The sequence below is a fragment of the Seriola dumerili genome, unplaced genomic scaffold (genome assembly GCF_002260705.1).
Source record: "Seriola dumerili isolate Sdu_G_001 unplaced genomic scaffold, Sdu_1.0 BDQW01000291.1, whole genome shotgun sequence".
Classification (NCBI taxonomy): domain Eukaryota; kingdom Metazoa; phylum Chordata; class Actinopteri; order Carangiformes; family Carangidae; genus Seriola; species Seriola dumerili.
The window spans coordinates 3,601,911-3,621,430 of NW_019174546.1; the positions used below are offsets into that span (position 1 = coordinate 3,601,911).

General features: G+C 37.7%; 1 protein-coding gene across 3 annotated transcripts; it reads left to right on the forward strand.

Moving 5' to 3' along the window:
* The first annotated feature begins 388 nt into the window (after nucleotides 1–388).
* LOC111231232 (macrophage mannose receptor 1-like) lies at nucleotides 389–17,553 on the forward strand. Of its 3 annotated transcripts, XM_022758270.1 has the most exons (34): nucleotides 389–504; nucleotides 877–990; nucleotides 1,171–1,233; nucleotides 1,632–1,802; nucleotides 2,084–2,239; nucleotides 2,548–2,670; nucleotides 3,601–3,738; nucleotides 3,883–4,062; nucleotides 4,582–4,736; nucleotides 5,357–5,470; nucleotides 6,011–6,126; nucleotides 6,296–6,444; nucleotides 6,537–6,736; nucleotides 7,321–7,442; nucleotides 7,795–7,867; nucleotides 7,965–8,118; nucleotides 8,320–8,358; nucleotides 8,965–9,128; nucleotides 9,232–9,293; nucleotides 10,240–10,340; nucleotides 10,739–10,881; nucleotides 11,169–11,274; nucleotides 11,787–11,914; nucleotides 12,032–12,076; nucleotides 12,190–12,231; nucleotides 12,331–12,378; nucleotides 12,879–12,981; nucleotides 13,423–13,655; nucleotides 15,056–15,221; nucleotides 15,522–15,689; nucleotides 15,772–15,888; nucleotides 16,222–16,380; nucleotides 16,892–16,921; nucleotides 17,008–17,553. In XM_022758270.1, exons 1-34 carry the CDS (start codon nucleotides 432–434, stop codon nucleotides 17,256–17,258), a joined length of 4,206 nt encoding a protein of 1,401 aa, XP_022613991.1. In that variant the 5' UTR covers nucleotides 389–431; the 3' UTR covers nucleotides 17,259–17,553. The 3 variants fall into 3 exon arrangements, with proteins under 3 accessions (XP_022613991.1, XP_022613990.1, XP_022613993.1); XM_022758269.1 differs by having other exon boundaries at nucleotides 877–1,233; XM_022758272.1 differs by lacking the exons at nucleotides 15,056–15,221; nucleotides 15,772–15,888; nucleotides 16,222–16,380; nucleotides 16,892–16,921; nucleotides 17,008–17,553 and having other exon boundaries at nucleotides 877–1,233; nucleotides 15,522–15,675.
* Nucleotides 17,554–19,520: the final 1,967 nt, after the last annotated feature.

Consider the following 19,520-nt stretch of genomic DNA (forward strand, 5'->3'; position numbering starts at 1 on the left):
CTTTCACGTTGGTTCATGTGTCGTATAGCTCACTTAAAGAACTCATATACTGTTTTGGAGCATAGTACTCGCACTTCCTGTTTTCCACCATGCAAAGACAAAGACACATCCACTTAAGAATCGTAGTAATGTGTATTTACTGTATGTTGCTGGATGAGGGGAGTGCATCACAGTGAAACTGCTGAGTCTGCAAACACTGGGTTCAGCAAAACTTCCCTCCTATTCATGTGAAGTAAAAAAAAATACTGATAAATATGTCTGACACATAAAGCTGATTCATTAAAAATAACTCAAAAAAAGGTGTGACAATATGATGGGACAGGATGCGTCTGTACTACTTAAATTCACTTCTTTCCACAATCATTCACACGTCTCATATTCTCTGCAACAACACATGGATAAAGTCTTTGGCTTTACGAAATTTTAGAAAAATGCTAACTATCAAGATAACTTGTACAACCTTGGTGCTACTCATCCAAACATTACAATGTTTGGCTTCAGATGGTACAGTATTCCAACTTTTAGTTTTAAGCTTTTTATGTACAGTATACCATGCATATTGAATGGTATACTGCAAACTGTGTCCTTTACTATGTGTCAGTGTGTTACCTGCGTTATCCTGTTTTTTAGATTTGTTACAATTCAATATTAATTACAATATTGGTACTGTAATTATAATAACTTAGTTTTCTTATTAATTTTCTATTTATTCTGTGAATAATGTCAGTATTATTGTCCATATAATATAAAAATCAAATAAGACACAGTTGAAACAACTCCAATGACAGACTGTTGTTAAGAGCATTATCTGATTTCTTCTGCATTCTCTTAGAAACAGAACTGTGTGTTGATAATTTGAACAAACTTTCTCTGCAGATTCGTCATTTCAACTAACAAACAGGGCCACTGGTTTTTGTTTGGTTAAATCGCATCATTTTTGCCATGAAATTCGCTGGACAACTGGTGACCGACTTATGGTTCAGTGGCTGAGTAAGTGCCTTGGAGTCCAGGGGAAAAGTGTGGGGAGTGAAATAAGCCTCTACGAGTGTGATGAAAACAGTGAACTCCAGAAGTGGGAATGCAAGAATGAAACAGTGCTCGCTCTCAAAGGCCAAGAGCTTTACATTGAGCTCACTGCAGATAACACAGCAGTTCTCTCTAAAACAATAGGACCCAATAACCACCTGACAATTTCAGGGACGTCCAGTGGTGCCTGCACAAGAACATACAGAGGTACAGTAAACAAACTCATAATAACTTTTATGGAACTTAAAGTATAAAACTGGAACGATGAAGATGACAGATTTAGAGACTTCAAAAGGTGGGGGGTTAAATATTAAATTTTTTTTTTTTTTTTTTTTACACATAATTACAGTATATGCTAGCTTCAGCCAGCAGGAAGCAAACTGGTACTCATGCATTGGAATTTACAATACATGTTCCAAATATTCACAACAATAAAAGGTATTTATTAGAAGGATTTCGTTCCACAGTTTCACACTTACTTACTATCATAAGTTGTCAGGTGAGGTATCACATATTCTTGTTGTTAATTACTTTAAGTACACCTATTCTGAAACTAATTAAACTATTCTTTCATATGTTCTTTTGTCCTTGTTTGGGTCTTTCAGAACTTTTTACCATAGGAGGAAATGCAAATGGTAGGACCTGCATGTTTCCCTTCATGTACAAAACCAAATGGTACTCCGACTGCACTACGGTTGACGTGGCGGAAAAGCACCTATGGTGTTCAGTTGAAACAAAATTTGAACATAATATCTGGGGCTTCTGCCCAACTAACTGTGAGTACTGCCTGTGAGAAATAAAGGTTTCATTTTATTGCAGTGAGAGGGGGGCACATAAAGACAATGCACATTCTTTTAAATGTACACTGGGGTGAAAGCTTTCAGGATAATAATGCCCCTAAAAAGCAGGGCATCATTTGATTTTGCACTGATCTCGACTTTACATCAGCCTCTCACATTTAAAGAAAACATGGAGGCATAAATGTGCAACTTGAGGGAACATAAAAAAAATTACATTCCTTAATGCATTTCCATGGTTTTGTATGTGTATTTCACAGCCAAACAACACTGGAACCAAAACATTGCAACAGGAGTGTATTACCAGCTCAACACCCAGTCAGCTCTGACTTGGTCCCAGGCTGTGGCCAGCTGCAAACAGCAGGGTGCCTCCCTGCTCAGTATCACCGATCCCCATGAAAAGGTTTATGTCACAGGTAAGGTGACACTGACTCTATATTCAATGTATTGATAAAGGATACATGTGTTTAGGCTGAGAAGTGTTTGAAGAATACCTACCAGTAACATTCATTCATCATTTCTTCCACATAATAAGTGATCCAGTCTGCAAGATCTGAAGCCTACTTTAATCAACATCTACTTCATAATTATTAGTTTACTGTGTCATTTTTCATTAAAAATATGCTTGATTAACACGATTAAATGAAGGCATGGGTACTAAGTAAGAAAGCTATTATTTTATCATTTTTAATTTTCCATGCTTTTTTAAAATACACGCCCACAGCACTACTAGGAGCAGGGGGCAGGGGAAAAGGGGACAAGCTTTGGACTGGACTGACACTGGATCCAGAACATGGCTGGCAGTGGTCTAACGGGAAGCCTTACCGTTATGTGAATTGGGACTCAGGTAGGTTTTCTTTCCACTTAATTACTTTTTGTTGCTACATTGATGACGCTAAGATAACCTGCATCTTTGATCAATTCCATCTGTCTTGTATTCTTTCTGCCATATACACACCATGTTGCCAGCCAGATGAGGAATTGATATTGTAGTGAATGAAAAGATGACTCACAGTCTCAAGAAGTTTGGCAGGAGGGGAATTTCCCAACAAGACAATGATCCACAACCCACTGCAAAAACACTGTGTGTGCTGTTTCAGGAGAAAAAAGTGAAAAGTATAACCTCACCGAGTTTGTCCCCTGACTTGAATCTTACTTGAACCTGACTATCAGCAAAAGCCCTTCAGCAAAGAGCAGCGGGAAAGAGTCATCTGTGAAAAATGGCAGAACATCTCTGAATAGAGTCCAGCAAGATTGGTATAATCCATGCCCAGGAGGATCAAGTCTGTCATGAAAAATAAAGGCCCACATACAAAATATTAACAAAATAAAAGAGAGGAATCTCACTAATGAAGGACGGGTGTACAGATTTATATGGACCTTTCAGTGTAGTCTTCTCACTTCTGTTTCAAATTAATTGGCTTCATTCTTCTTGGGATTTGGCTAAAAACAAATTGTATCTAATGGACAAGATTTGTAATTACTTAACCTTTTAGTGATTGTGACCAGGATTTTTTGTCTGATTCTTTTGGTTCTACTTTTCCTATTTCTACTTCTTTTTATTGTTGTTTTGACGGTTGACATGCGTTGATATACATCAGTAACTTTGCTATTTATATTGCAATTCTTTTTTAGGCCTGCAAGTGCTGAATTTACACAGTAGTGATGTAATTTGATTGCATTAGAATTTGTTTAAATGTTAGAAGTAAAATGAATGTAAAGTTGAAATAGTGGAGTCTAGGCTATCGTGTCAAGTTTAACCATTATCTTATTTTAGGACATCCACTTCCTAATCCAGGACAAAACTGTGCAATTATTGATGGTGCTGTACAGTACTCCTGGCAAAGTTCATCATGCACCAGAAAACTGGGCTACATCTGCAACAGTGATGGAACTTTGGCTCCTCCCACTGAAGGTAAAGAAAAGACCTGTTCTAATCTAGTAGAGCTGTACTCCCTGTACTGTAGTTAGTGTGTTAATATTTTGTCTTCAGTTAATTTCATATATCTGTCACTCAGCCCTTATATGAATTTCTTCTTTCTTTCTTTCTCCTGACCAGCTGTTGAGACAGGCTTTTGTTCAAGCCCTTGGATTCCCTACAATGGTCACTGCTTCCACCTTAATCGCACTCAGAAAACATGGTCTGAAGCTCAGAAAGCATGCCGCAAGGAAGGAGGGGACTTAGTCAGCATCTGCAATGTGGAGGACCAAAGCTTTGTTATCTCTCAACTTGGATATGGTACGTGGAGACAATAAAATATAGTGTAGCGTGAAAGAAGCCTTTATAATAAACAATACACCTTTGAGCCTGAAGGGCTTTCCTGTGGTGCCATCCTGTGGCAAAACAAAACATAACCTGCCCCTCTATTTGTTATTTACACATCTGCTAGTGACTAATTTAGAGGTCTTTTGAACATACAATCTGATCAGTCATGAACTGCTATTTGATATCTGTTGGGCTGACAAAGATCCTTATGGATCTCGTCTTGGTATCAATTAAGTTACTTTATGATGATCTAAATATCTGCCAACATACATGACCTTTGCTGTGTGTATAGCGCCTCTGCTCTAATTTCCTTCTTATGTAGAGCCTTATAACCAGTTAGAGTTACAACAGTACTTGTAAATGTTGCACACAGACCTATGGCCAAACAACGATAGTCTACAGCTGACACACAGTCGGTGCTAATGAACAAGCGCTCCACAAGAAATTGTAGGACAGATGGTTGAATTTTTTTTTTTCTGTCCCTGTCTGCAGCATCCACTGATGAGCTTTGGATTGGACTGAATGACAGGAAGACAGAGGGGCTGTTTGACTGGACTGACCATTCTACTGTCACCTTTACCAGCTGGGAGTTTGGGAAACCTTCTGTGTTCACAGACCAAGAAGACTGTGCTCTCATCAGGGGAGAGGTAAGGTGCATCATGTGGGTATAACGCACGATAGCTTCTTGTAAAAGTATCATTATTTGTCCAGTAATAAAATCGGCTTCGGTCAACAAAATGGGAAAATGTGTAACTATGAATCACACCTTGGTTCTTACTATGTGGCAACAATCTGGGCCAGGCCCTTTCCTGTTTCAAAACGATAACGCCCTGTGTACAAAGCAAGATCAAAAAGTGGCAACTGGCATCAACTGAATTAGAGTGCCAAACATGAGTCAAGTCTTAGCTACTAACATCAGTGGTCGACCTCGCTAATGGTATTGTGGCTGAATGGGAACAAATCCCTGCAGCCAGGTTGCAAGATCTTGTAGAGAGCCTTCCAAGAAGAGTGACAGCTGGCATACTAGTATTGTAGTACCCATGGTTTTGAAATGAGATACTCAACGATCACAAACATGTAACACCTGGATCCACATATTTCTGGCCATACAATCTACTGTACATGCTTATATCTATGATAATAAATTTGAACAGATTGCAGACTAGGGGGGTTTTGTCTGATGACAAACTGTACATTGCGGTTTGCCTGAGTGTCAGTACATGCGGTTTCCACACAGATTAATATTTTACGGCATTTCTTCTTGCAGAATGGGAACTGGGCCGACCGTGTGTGTGGGGAGAAACATGGCTTCATTTGTATGAAGACAAGTGCTACCGAACCTTCTGGAGATGAAGTGGAGCAGAATGCAGGTTGCAAAATTGTGTGTGAACTTTACTTCTTCTTATTTATTAAAATATGTCTGTCTCTGGTTTAAAGTGGTTGATAAGATTCTCATTCTTAGTTCTTTTATATTGCATCTTAGGCAACTTATGATATTTGGTATCTTTCCCAAACATACCTACTACTTGGCATGCTGTTTAAAAAGGGACACAATTTCAGCAAATTATAAATTCAGAGGCCAGGTTGAGAGAAATATGCAGTGAAGAATATTATATAATATATTGATATTTATATATTATATATTATATATTTATATATATATGACAAACAGGGAAGCTCTTTCTGATCTGCCTAAAGAGGTTTTGTTACAAAAAATTACAAGCTGGACAGTGAAAGCCAGCTATCTCAGCATGTTAAGAAATACCGAATCAACAATATCAATAAGCAGCCCTGTCTAATCCCTGAAGATACAGTATGTTATGCAGTTTTACTTTTTGCTACCCCCTATAATGATGAAACATACTAAAAATATGACAAAAAACTAATGAAGTTTTCCCACAATTGTTTTCCGACAATCCAGGGTTGGAAAAGACATGGCTCCTACTGCTACTTTGTAGGAACAGAGACAAAGACGTTTGATGAAGCAAAAGACGGCTGCAAGAGCTCAGACTCCTACTTGGCAGATGTTTCAACTGGGTAAAAGCATTCGTATTGACTCCAAACATTCTAAACACACTAAACATGAGCATGCTAGATTTTGGAGGTTCAGATACAACTCAAATTAAAAAAATAAATGCACTTTTAGGACTGTACATTATTCACCGATATGAGAAATGTGTCATTTTATTTGTCTAAATATTTCCAGGGTGGACAATGCATTCCTAGTCAGCCTGGTAGGCTTGAGACCAGAGAAGTACTTCTGGCTAGGACTCTCAAACCAGAAAAACATTGATCAATTTGTGTGGACCAACACAGACTCAGTGAGGTTTACTCACTGGAACGCTGAAATGCCAGGTACAGAAAAAGAATTGAACTTCCCTTTATAAGATATGTTTAAATGTGGCTTCACCATCGACAATTGACGTTTTCTCCCTTGACAACATAAGGTTACCAACAAGGCTGTGTTGCCATGACAACTGGGTTTTTTGCTGGCCTCTGGGATGTGCTGCCCTGCGACAATAAGGAGAAATACATTTGCAAACACCTGGCAGAGGGGGCAGTTTTAACTCTTGCCCCACCAACTGTCCCCACAACAAAATGTGCAGATGGCTGGAATCAAGTGGCATCAAGAAAGTACTGCTATAAGGTAAGATCCAGCAGCTTAACACAAGTGAAACACGTACACCTGCTACACATTAAAAAAAAAAAACCCACCCATAACAAGTCTTGCATACCACCTTGGGAGAGACAAACCTCATAGTTTGTAAATCTCTGGTTTGCCAAATATTCACCAATTCCAGCTTCCCAAATGTAAATTTTTCATGGTTTTCTTGCGTCTTTCATGCTAGTAAACGGAATATCTCTTGTATTTGAACAGCTGGTCAGACAAAAATAAGATGTCTAAGATTGTCAACATTGGCTTTAGGAAATTGTGACGGGCATTTTTCACGCTTAATTGAAGGATCGAAGAAATAATCTTCAAATTAATTGATGATAAAAATAGTTGCTACTTACATCGATAAAAATTAAGAAGAAAATGGATCACACAACCTAACAAACAACAAACACAACCAGAAATGCAACTATGCAACTAACCAAAATCTAAAAAATATCCTCTATTCTATAGTACATAGTTGTGTCTTTGCAGGCATTCCTTTAAATAATGCATGGAGGTTAAAGAGACAGTACCAAACCTTTAATCACAGTCAGATTTCTTGCCTTGTGTTTAAGTTTTTTGCGGAGACACCTTTAAACAAGAGGACCTGGTATGAGGCCAGAGATTACTGCATGGCCATTGGAGGAGACCTGCTCAGTATTCATAGCACTGATGATCTTAAAATGCCAATAAAGAGGTACAGTATAACCTGGTCTCATTTATTTAGAGCAGCATCAGACAAGAATTTCTGTAAAAAATACACCCTTCTTTCCAGTAAAAATCACACATTAGCTGCATCAAAGCAGAGCATTCTCATTCTTTCTAGATGCTGTAGATTCATCCAGGTTGTCACAATAAATATTAGGTCATAAGTATGCTCATGTTAGTGTTTAGTGAATGGGAAATTACAAATTAAGGGATGCAGCAAAATGTAAAGGTTGGTTGGTGTCCAAGAGAGCGCTGCGACAGTGCTTCAACAGATAACTACGAAATGTATTTCTAACACAGACTTCATATTTAAATCATTAATACGAGTTTGCCCATTATAGCTATAGGACATTCTGGATTGGACTCAGTGCCCCTGACCCAATCACTGGTTACGTATGGAGCGATGGATCCCCAGTGAGTTGAACAGTTTTCTCTTTCTTCAGTGGTTGAGTTTATGTGACTCAATTACATTGTCATTTCATGATTGATTATTATTTTATTTTGTTTACAGGTAAATTTCCAACACTGGGAGGATGGAGAGCCAAACAATAAAAATAATGTGGAATCTTGTGCTGAATTCAATCCGTACAATCAGCAGCGGACTGGGTCTTGGAACGATGTGCAGTGTGAGAAGTACAATGGATGGATTTGTCAGATCCATGCAGGTAAAGAGTGATCATTTGGTTAATACATTTTAAAGAAAAATATGTTATTATGTTGTAACATTTGTTGTTGAGTAAGTTGAGTGACCGTAAATTGGGTGTTTTCAGCAATGTCTTCTTCATGTATTCAGATGTACACAATTTCAATGACGAGGTACCAACTAACTCCTCAATACTTTTTATCTCCTTTCTATGTCCTTACAGGAAAGACTCCAAACCCGCCACCAGACCCCATCACTCCTGGTATGTGGGCTACTATGTACAAGTATGAGACCACTGAGAAATACAGCATTTTTATATGACTTTTGAAGTAAAGAATTCTCCTACATCATCCAGATACAATCTGAGCAATAAATGCCCTGTGCTCTTTTTGGCCCACCCAAAAGAAAATGTATATATTGTGATTGTTGGTTTCATTACAGCACCCTGTGTCCCTCTGCCTATGATAAAATATTGACATATTACTGCTCTATGCAAGATTTGCTCAGGTGTATTGGAATACAGTTCCTAAAAAAAAAAAATAAAGTATAATTCCTTCTTTATGCTTTCTGATTTTTTTCTCAAAGGGAAACATAGGATAAGTGATTTACAGAGCAGATATGTGTGCTATAGAAGACGAAAATGCAATTTAGTTTCAAGTGGAATTCAAGTATGATGACTTGTGACATTCCCTTGCTGCAGCTGTTACATCTTTGTGGGGTGGGCCTTATTTGATTTTTGGCAGTGCACATTTGCTGCATGTCTTTAAATTAAAGCAGCTATCAGACACCAAGCTGAGAGCAACTGAAAATAAATCTGACATTACATATATATACTGAAGATCTATTACATGTTTCTAACATTTTAAAGACAACAACAAGACCTCAGATGGGTGGTTGGAATGGAATGGGATTCAGTATTATATTAATGAAAAGTGGATGGCCATGGAAGATGCTCGCAACTTCTGCCAACAGAGGCATGGGGACTTGGTGACTATCAACAGTGAGGCTGAAAATGTCTTTTTATGGAAACAGGTGAGCAGGGACATAAATACCACATTATTTACATGGCATTTAAATACGGAAATAACTGAAATGTATGGGTGGTTTTACCATATTCTTCTGTCTCTGTGTGCAGATATCCAGGAGTTACGGGTCTTACTGGATTGGCCTGACTGTAGAACTTGATGGAACCTATGAGTGAGTATGAATTAAATACAAATAAAAAAAGTCAGAAAGAAAAAATTAGATATTTCCCAGCAATTAAGGGTAGTGAGCATCTGCATTCATATAGGGATATTAGAATTAAGTGATAGCTCATAAGCCTCTATACAGCTTTATATCTAGTAAGTTTATCTAAGTATCAAATTCATAGGACATTTCTGTGAATTCTTTGATGAATTTTAAAATATGTACTGGTGCAAGGTTGGCCTGATAGAGATCCAAACTGTTGCATTCTTGTGTTCATTGGAAATATTGTAGTAATCTAATGTCTTTGACAGAAACATACAGTATACGGTTATTGCTGTTACAGTATTAATATTTTAGGACTTACTTATACACAAATAGTTGGTGGTAGTACAGTGGTGTTACAGAGTGGAGCTCTTTCTGACACACACTATCTTTAACAAGTGCTAATGACAGCATGTAGGGAGAACACAGGGTGACAACAGTCCAGTTTAATTTAGGCCTAACATCAAGTTACTAACAGACTTTAAATGAATTAGTTACAGCCAATAAGACGTACCAGCAGCTAAGATGAGTAGCTGCAACCAAATGTTTTCTATACTGCTTTGCTAATGATTATTAGCGTTGGAGCTTAGTGAATCTGTGTATCTTTTGAACTTCACTGTCACAGCTCCAATGACTATTGCACTGTCACTTGCCAATTTTCAATGGCTTATGCAGTGGGACAATATGAAAAGCCAATTGAACCAAGCTGGTCATCTGGCCCACTTAGAGCTCAGCCAGCGGTCCACAGCAGGACAGTGCCTCTGCAAAGTCAGTGGGCTGCCGCTGTAAAATTTACAGTATATAGTGGAAACACTGCAGCCTTTAGGCTTGAGGCAGTATGTCACTTTGCTAATTATATTTTCAGAGTGAGTTCTTTTGGTTAAAAAATTTCAATTTCGCTTGTTACATTAAGGTGGATAGATGGTTCTCAAGGGGAATTTGAAAGGTGGGATGAAGGTCAGCCTGATTTCAATACTTTTGATGAGAACTGTGCTGTCATGGTGCATGAGACTGGTGAGTAAACTACAATATGATTTACCTTCACTGACATACATGCAAATGATAAATTTAACATAGCACTAAACCTGTAATCCTTAATATTTCAGTACTGGTTGATTTCTCGACACTCACGCTCATTAAGCCACTCCTTTGTCAAAAATACAAGAAAGATAAAATTACATGCATATATTTTTTCCTGTGAATCCACCCATGCTTAGGTAGGCATCTGAATCTAGCCATTTAAAAAAAAAAACAACAACAACAACTAAACAGCAGAGAAGAACACTGAATTTAAGAGGCATTAGAGGAAAAATGCTGACCATAGACAGAATCAAAAATGGGGTTTGATTCTGTGAAAATCTTACTGTTGATTATCATGTGTGTTGATTTTAATATCTTGGATTTTTTCACAGGATTCTGGCATGATTATAATTGTGGGTTCGAGCACAAGTCCATTTGTAAACGTAGTGGCTCACCACCTGCCAACACCACTGTAGCACCCACAGTGCCCCCCAAAGGTGGCTGCCTACTCCCCTGGAAAAAAATTAACTCCAAGGTCAGAGGTCATTTTCAACCTTTATAAATAAGTTGTGTTAAAGTATGAGAATAAAACTGATTCAAAGACAGAATGGAAATCTCAAAGCTTGCAATGACATGGGCTTTTGATTTGACAACACTTTTAATGTTGATCTTTTAAAGGTACAATGGTATTTGGAGATGTCACATTAAGCTGTTTTGTTATGTGAAATTTGGACACATGTACTGTACTTACAAGTACAATGTTTGTGTGGATGTATTTGGTATATTTCAGGAATTGTAAATTAACTAATTTCTTTTCATTAGTGTTACATCATCATTAAGAACCAGAAATTAACATGGGATGGAGCGAGGAAACAATGTCTAACAATGAATGGAAACTTGGCCTCTATTCCCTCAAGAGATGTACAAGGTTTGTTTCACTTTTTTTCTCCAATAAAATATAGACCAATCTTTGTAACTTCTCCTGTTTAGGGAGCATTGTCAGGTCCACTTTACACTGGTAAGAAAAAGTATGTGAACCCTTTAGAATGAACTATTTTTCTTCGTTAATGGGTGCTGCCATGCCACGGACACTGTATTCCATGGAACCATGCACTATGTTTTATGCATGGTAGACTCATGAACAGAGATATTAAACAGCTCAAATGACTCCTTTAAACCTTCAGCTTTTACTCTGACCTTATTTTTTAGGCCATTGAGCATCTGAATTGTGTCTTTGAAATCATCTTAGCTTATCTTACTTCTTTTGTAAGTGAGACAACTGATTTAAATGTTTCTTTTGTTATCCAGTTTATAATAGACAAACTTGTTAAAAACAGGTGAACCTCCAAGACTCACTGTGACAGCACAGTGTATTGTGTTTCAGGTAAAATTGGAGGGAAATAAACTTCCATGCAAATAAATCATTGTTTAAATTTTCAGCATTTTTGGTGACTCAAATGGCTGACACACCTACTACAGACCTGTGGATTGGTTTTCATAGTTTCCATGGTCATCAATTTTACTGGGCTGATGGGCGACCAAAGTCATATGTCAACTTGGCTTTAAATGTAAGTGGATACAATCTGAATTAGGTTTTACAATGTGAAGCAAGTGGATTGTGCGTGTGTGTCTGTGTGTAAAAATGTGACACTTTTTTTCTCCACTGCCTGTTTTCTCAATTTTAGAGATTGGTCTATGATGACATATTTCATCGACCCCACAGGATTTTGGTAACGTTTAAATTTAACTATTCTTAAGGCATAACTGTATACAACAGTGTAATATGCATCATGTAGACAGAATCTATGTAAATTTACTATTGTGAATTGGGTTTACATTGCAGGATCTCAATCATCTCGGAGATTTTGACACACATTTTTATCATGTGAGTGCAAAGCCACATATTTTTACATGACTTTTTTTTCATGAAAATTACCGTACACTTTTTGAATTTGTGTTTGTAATCTTTGGGTTTACATTGCAGGAAATCCATCATTTTCAAAGATTTGAAACTCTCTTTTCTCAACAAAGAGTAAGAAGTTTGCCGCTTATTTTTTCATGACTTGGAGAGAAATTACATTTCACCTCTGTTATCAGACAACCACATTTTTTATTACACTGTAATTGTAACACTGTAAGTCAAAATCTTAAAAACTAAAAAAAAATAAATTGTGACTGAGGCCCCTCAGTGTTCCAATGCAATGAGGAGGATAAAGCAAATACTGAACACTGAACATCACTACTGTATTTCTTCAGATTGTTTTCTGTAATCAGATTACATTTGCAGACCGTCAGTACCAGATTGATAATGGTCTATTCATGAATGAAACATCCATAATGGTAGAGTTTCTATAAAGGGGCTTGCAACCATTTTCAACCATTTCTTGATTTTACATGGGAAAAATACATGGCTAGGCCTTCAATAAACTATTACATACTAGCAGTAATAAATGTATTATGATGCTGTCGTAATTACATCGGATCCTAACACGGTATTCTGTTTTCCCCACTGTTTTCGCTGTGCCTCCCCAGAACAAATGTGCTGTGATCAATACCAATCCTCTCCTTGGTATTGGTAAATGGATACCTCAGTCCTGCAATGACACCAATGGATTTGTCTGTCTTCAAAAGGCTGGTGAGCCCAGCCATGATGTAATAGATGTGCTACTGTGTCTGCCACCAACCAACTACACTTAGGGCCAAATCAGTGCCTCTCACTTGCTCCCTCTCTTCCTCTCCAGAAAAGGAAAAATCACCTATAATTTATCTAAGATGATGAATAAATATGAATAACAATCAACAAGTACTTTACAAAGTCAGTGTGACATTTTCAGAATTTAAATTTAGACTTTATTCTACCTGTAAGAGCACAATTGCACAACAGCAGTTGATAATTTGCAGAGTGACTCTTCAGTATTGTATTCAATATTGCCCAGCGATTAGGTGAGTGAGCAACTGCATTCATATAGGGATGTTAGAATTGAATGATAACTAGCTAGCTAGATAACATCTATACAGCAGCTACAACAGCTCTAAGTGTAAAAACTACATTTGTTTCCATTCTCCCCCTAAACAGACCCATCTCTCCCAGACTCCCCTGAACCAACAGTTACTACCGACTATGCCAAAATAATGAATGACTCCATCAAGGCTGTGACTCAACCAATGACCTGGGATGAAGCCAAAAAGCACTGTGAAGATGATGATGCCAACCTGGCTAGCCTGCGAAATGAGTGGTCACAGGTCTATGTTGAGTGGCTGGCTCTGAGTCTGAACACTTCTCTGTGGATTGGAATGAACAAAATGCAGGTAAAATCTCTATCACAGCTAATGAGTGTTTATAACTACTGACCACTGCAAAAATTCATAACAAAAGGATTATTACTGATTTAGGGAATAAATGGCATTTTGAGATCATGAAAATGCATTTGTCCATGACAAGTAATTAAACCTCCTCATGAACATTAGTGGTGTGATCCATGGGTACCAACTATTACGGTGGGGAAAAACATCTCAAAACTTTTCAACAGTGTTGGAGAGAAGCTGATTGCAGTTCTTGGATACACAGAGTTTGATCATTTCCCAATGTGCTCAGGGAAAGCACGTCATCAATTTATCAAACAACCAAAGCAGGCCCCGCTAGTTGCCTAACACAACTTGAAAATGTGTGTTGCCTGTTTTTGTGCGCCCGTTCACCAGAGCAGAGTCTGCAAATCACTTGCCTGCAATCCTGCACATGACGTGGCTGCTGTCACAAATAATGTCATCAGGATGCTAGAGGCAAGCTTTCAGTAACACACGGCGTTTTTTGAGTGAGTGTATTCCCGTAATGAGCAGCACCTCCTTGTGGTACAGTTAAAAAGTTACTGTCAAAAGGACTGTTCCATGCCTTCATGTAAGAAACGCTTAACACACACACACACACACACACACACACACACACACACACACACACACACACACACACACAAAAAACTTCAAGTATCCAGTTCTATCCGTCCTTACATTTTGCCAGTATATGGATAAATCTGTTGCTCGAGTTTGAGAATTTTACTATCCTTAGCCACGCAGATTAAGCATACATTTGAACATTGTTAGAAATGTGTAGGGGTTTTGTTTTGTTGTTAGAGAATAGACTTTTAAAGCACACACACATGAATGACACTGCACTGATCTGGTAAAATGTCCTATTTTTTCGCATATCATATTTTTCACACTATATAACACTTATAACACTTGTGAAGGAGCGGGAACGTCAGCAATCTTTTTTTTTTTTTTTTTTAAGCCTTTATTAGATAGCAGAATTGGAGACAGGCAGGAAATATAGGGAGAGAGCAGGGGAAAGACACGCAGCAAATAGTCCAACTGGCCGGGAGTCAAACTGGCAACTCGCTGCTCGGGGCATTTGAGCTCATGTGGTATGCACCCTCACCATTTGGCTATCAGGTTGCCCCATCAGCACAAAGTTTGATGACAATCCATTGACAATGTTGAAACATTTCAGAAAAACCCGAAAAACAGCCTCATGGTTGCACTAGAGGAAATCTATACAAAACAACATGGCAATCTGACCAATGCTTAATATGATATTTCAGACTGACACTTCCATCCATTCAGCCATGCAGTATTGCCTTAAAAAGCACTAAGATTTTCTTGAAAAAATAAAGAACAATTAAGCTAAATGCACTCTGATCAATCTTTGCTTTCAGACCAGTGGTTATTTCAGATATATTGATGGCTGGCGCATGAAATTTACTTCCTGGGGTCACAATGAACCAAGCCCGGACCGACCATGTGTCTTTGTAGACATAGATGGAAAATGGAAGACTGCTAACTGCAATCAGACCATGAACAGTGTTTGTATGAAGTCAACAGGTATGACCAATAACAGTCTAATGTTAAATTTAAATAAATTAATTCGTAACTCATCCTTAAAGCCAACATGTTTCAACTTAGAATTTATTTCCCTGTAAACATTAGGATACCTCCTGTGGTTTTAAAGACACTTAACATTTTAATCATTGCTCAGAAATGTACATTACATGAATTTTACCCTTTTACCTTTTATGTTTTTCTATGTGACCAAATTATCTTTCAAAGTAGTGTGAAAAAAAATTGTAAATGTCTATTTCAATGGACAGGATTTTAATCAATTACTCCCTCTCTCATTCACAGATGTGCCACCAACAGAGTCAAGTCTTTTTCCAGGAGTTTGCCCTGACGACCCAGATTCATTAAAAATTGGCGAGAATTATTTCTGGCTACCATTTAAGGGTTACTGTTACATATTTTTCACAGACGAAAAAGAGTGGGCATCTGCAGCTGCTAGCTGTGCAAGACATGGTAAGAATTTTCTTGTGAAAGATATTTTTAGTAATAAAATGCCTGTAGCTTTCACTAAGGACTACTGTTTTGTTTTGTGAAGGTGGATCACTAGCCAGCATTGAAGACCCGTCTGAGCAAGAATTCATTCAAAATAACACAAAGACATATAAAGACAGCCACACCTCTTTCTGGATCGGCTTGTATAAAACTCACAAAGGTACCTTCACATTGACTGCTCTAATATGAAAAGAAATATTCAGCTACAGGTAAAAGACTATACAAAAAGAAAAACTACGCTTGGTGGAAAACTAATGAGGAAAAATATACACATTTAAGGTTATTTTGGGGAAAAATGCTATGGTTTTAAATTATGTTTTTCAATCTTCAATTTCTTTTAATAGTTCACAAAGTATGGGAACTTCTTTTAGGTTACAGCACAAACATATGAGGAGAATTCTTTGCATTAAAAAAATAATAGAAAAAAAAAAAAAAAAATTTAGTTTGGTATTAAAAGAAACTGCACAAGAAAAAACAATCTATGTGTCTCCAGGGGACTGGTTGTGGTTGGACAACACAGTCAAGGACTACACTAACTGGGATGAAGGTCAACCTACTTCTCAAAACCATGGAGCGATTAGTACTTCAGATGGGACATGGAGGGCAGGTGCACAGTGGTATGATAGACCATACATCTGCAAAACACCCAAAGGTAAAATAATTCTTATGTAGACTGAGCTCGAATTGTAATTATGTGTTTCTTTTTTTGAGCTGACTGTGCCACATTAGATAATCACAGACTTTTCTGTCTTACAATAAGCATATACTGTAAGTGATCGGTAAGGTGCCAGTGACAACTTCACTGTTCCATCTGGAACAGTTGCTCGTTACTTTGCAAATGAATGTAGAGTTAATTAAGGTTATAGGTTCACTGACATTAAATAAAACATCACAAGTCGTCCTTGCAGATGTGAACATAAAAGACTTATGCTCCTATTGGCTAACATCCCAGACCATTGTAGAAGTTGTCAAATTGGATGACATCATTGTCTAAACATAATGAGGTTTCCCAGATGCTGTGTTGCTTCCACAAAGACACATGGGAAAAACAAGCAATTGTCACACCCAATGCTCCCATCTTTTGCTCCCATCTGTGTAGCTGGAAGCTGAATATTGTGTAATATTAATGTACTATTGTGAACATTTTCCTTCTTTCTCTATAGTATTTCTACCAGTGCCATCACCAGCAGCCAGTAAGTAGCACATTTTATCTTTATTTAACTCAAAATTGTGACAAGTTCTTTTGGCTGATCATCACGTACCTTTTCAAACTGTACAGGAGTTGGGATTAATCCTAATCACAGAGGCCACATCATTTTGGCAGTTGTACTGGTCATTGCTGGGATTGCCGTGGGGGGAGTGATTGCCTTCTTCCTCTACAAGAAGTCTATTCCTCGCCTAACCATCCCTGGCACATTAAACACCTTTGACAACCCACTGTTCTTCAGCAATGAGCAGTCCCCACCTGAAACGGTTGACAGTGGTATGAAGGCAGAGGACGTGAACCATGAGCCTGTTATAACTGTATGATTTAATAAAAAAATGCATGACCGATGATGAAGAAAAGTTTCAACAGACTTGGCAATGAGCGGCTAAATTGGTTAAAGCAATATATTTTGTAGGATGTGTTATTTGGACTGAAATCATTTTTAATCACATATGTTGTAATTACTAAGAATGAAGTGGTTGAACTATTCGGAAGAATTCAATATACTTTTTTATTTTATTTTATTACAACTGTTAGGATAGTGCTGTGAATTTTTATCTTTGCTACATGTTGTATGAAAGGTTGCAATGTCTAGTTAACAATAAACACTTACAATTATTACTGCATTTCATCCTGCTTAAAGTTACATTATGCATAGCTTTGTCTAGCTGGAACTTTCTTTTTTCAGTGCTTTTAACAGTCATAGTCAGCGGGTCTGTTTGATTTGGGGGAGGAGACCTCTGTGGATAATTTGGCTCCCGGTAAAAACCTCTTGAACGACTGACCTGGGAGAAGCTTACGGTAATGGTGGTAAAAACAACAACTCCTATGATCCCACGTTATTTCATGACGTCACCCAAAGCCGTCTTTTGTTATTGTTTTGATTGAGAGACCCCATGTGGCAGAAGTTACATAGTGTGCATTTTATAGAAAAAAAAATCATGACAAATTAGTTTCTCTCCCTAAATTGCCACAAAAGTAGGCATTCAGACTGATACACACCATAGATGTTTACCATAGATGATTGTTAATATCACATTCAGACAAGACACATTATTCAGTTTTCACAAAATTGGCAATAGGAGTATTTGCAAAAGACCAAAAACTCTTAAGAGGAAACCTTCTGGCCAAAGTGTGCTGAACCACACAGAAAGGTTTAATAACAATGCACTAAGGATTACCAAACTCTCAATTTGCATCTCAAGTTGCCCATTTGATTTGTCTTCTAAGCATTTGTACTAATATCTCATTGATTTTTGGTCTTTTACTCACCATCAGCGTTTTTACAGCTCACTTCTCAAATTCACAGAAGCCACTTCCTCTTTGAATAATACATTATTTTGAAGAGGACACACATCAATTTGGTCCAATTGACTAATTCATAATGAACCCCACTGACAAACGCAGTACAGAAACCAAAGTTGTAAACATCAAACCACTACTTAAAACAAGCATGTTTTCTCTCCCTTTTGGTCACACACATGCACCTACTTCCCCATGTAGCATCAGTAAGCCAAGGGTTAAGGGTGTGGACCAATGAGAACAGATTTTCAGCGCTTCCTCTCTAAGCTGACACTGATTCAATAACCGTATTTGTGCATCTAGCTGTCATATTTTTTTCCAGGCCCATTTACAACCATCTGTTATCATGTTTTCAATTGATATCAATTGATCACTTGACAACTGAGCATAGTCCATCTGCTGATTCGGTAACAAGATGTTGAGTTGGGTTAACATTCTCACTAATATGGTAAACATTGTTAGGAACTTGCCTTGATGAGCTCGTAGTGCAGGTAGACAGGACAACATTCAACACATAAAAATTAATCCAAGATATTAATTAGAACATATTAACATTTACAAAGTACCATAAATATAAATATCTGATAAAATATAAAAATTCAAAAAAGATAACGTAAAACAAAAAATATACCTTAAAGTGCAAAAGTCATGTGGATGACCATTGCCTGCAGTTTTTGTGGTGTGTTCAGTAACATTGGCTCTAGTTGGTCTCTAGTGACTATCCACATGATCCATCAGCCCATCCATTATCTAAACCCACTTATTAAAGCTGACATTTGGCAAGGTAAACCCTGTATTCCACCACACTGCTGACACCTACACCCAATATAGAGTTGCCATGTAATCCACCCTGCATGTCTGCTGACTGTGGGAGTAATCCAGAGCACATAGAGGAAACCCATACAGGTGCAGGGAGACATTATGTGATACAAGATGATACGAGGCAAAGCATCCTATCCAAAGGTTTCGTGTCAGGGCCCTTAGTGCATGTTTAGTATGTTTAGTATGTTTGCCTAGTCCGACTGCCTTCTTGTTGACTGTAAGACTGCCTTTTCCTTGGAAAGGACTATACTGAGCTATGTCTGCTGGGAAGTATTCTACAGTGATAAAATTAAATGATCAAACAAGCCATTACATCAAAATACATGAAGCAGTAACTGATGTTCAAAAATGACTCGACCAAAGAAAAAAAGTTGAGAAAATTGGGGACATTCTGGCATCATTTCTTGAGAAGGTGCAGCATTCGCTTAAAGAAACAAGTCAGCATTATGAGAGCTTCCTTG

Excerpts from the sequence above, each read along its gene's own strand:
- LOC111231232 (XM_022758269.1), top strand. The coding sequence starts at position 432 with ATGCTAACTATCAAGATAACTTGTACAACCTTGGTGCTACTCATCCAA. Across the intron at positions 505-876 it reads ACAATGTTTGGCTTCAGATG|ATTCGTCATTTCAACTAACA; the intron begins GTACAGTATTCC and ends CTTTCTCTGCAG. Across the intron at positions 15,889-16,221 it reads CTTGTATAAAACTCACAAAG|GGGACTGGTTGTGGTTGGAC; the intron begins GTACCTTCACAT and ends ATGTGTCTCCAG.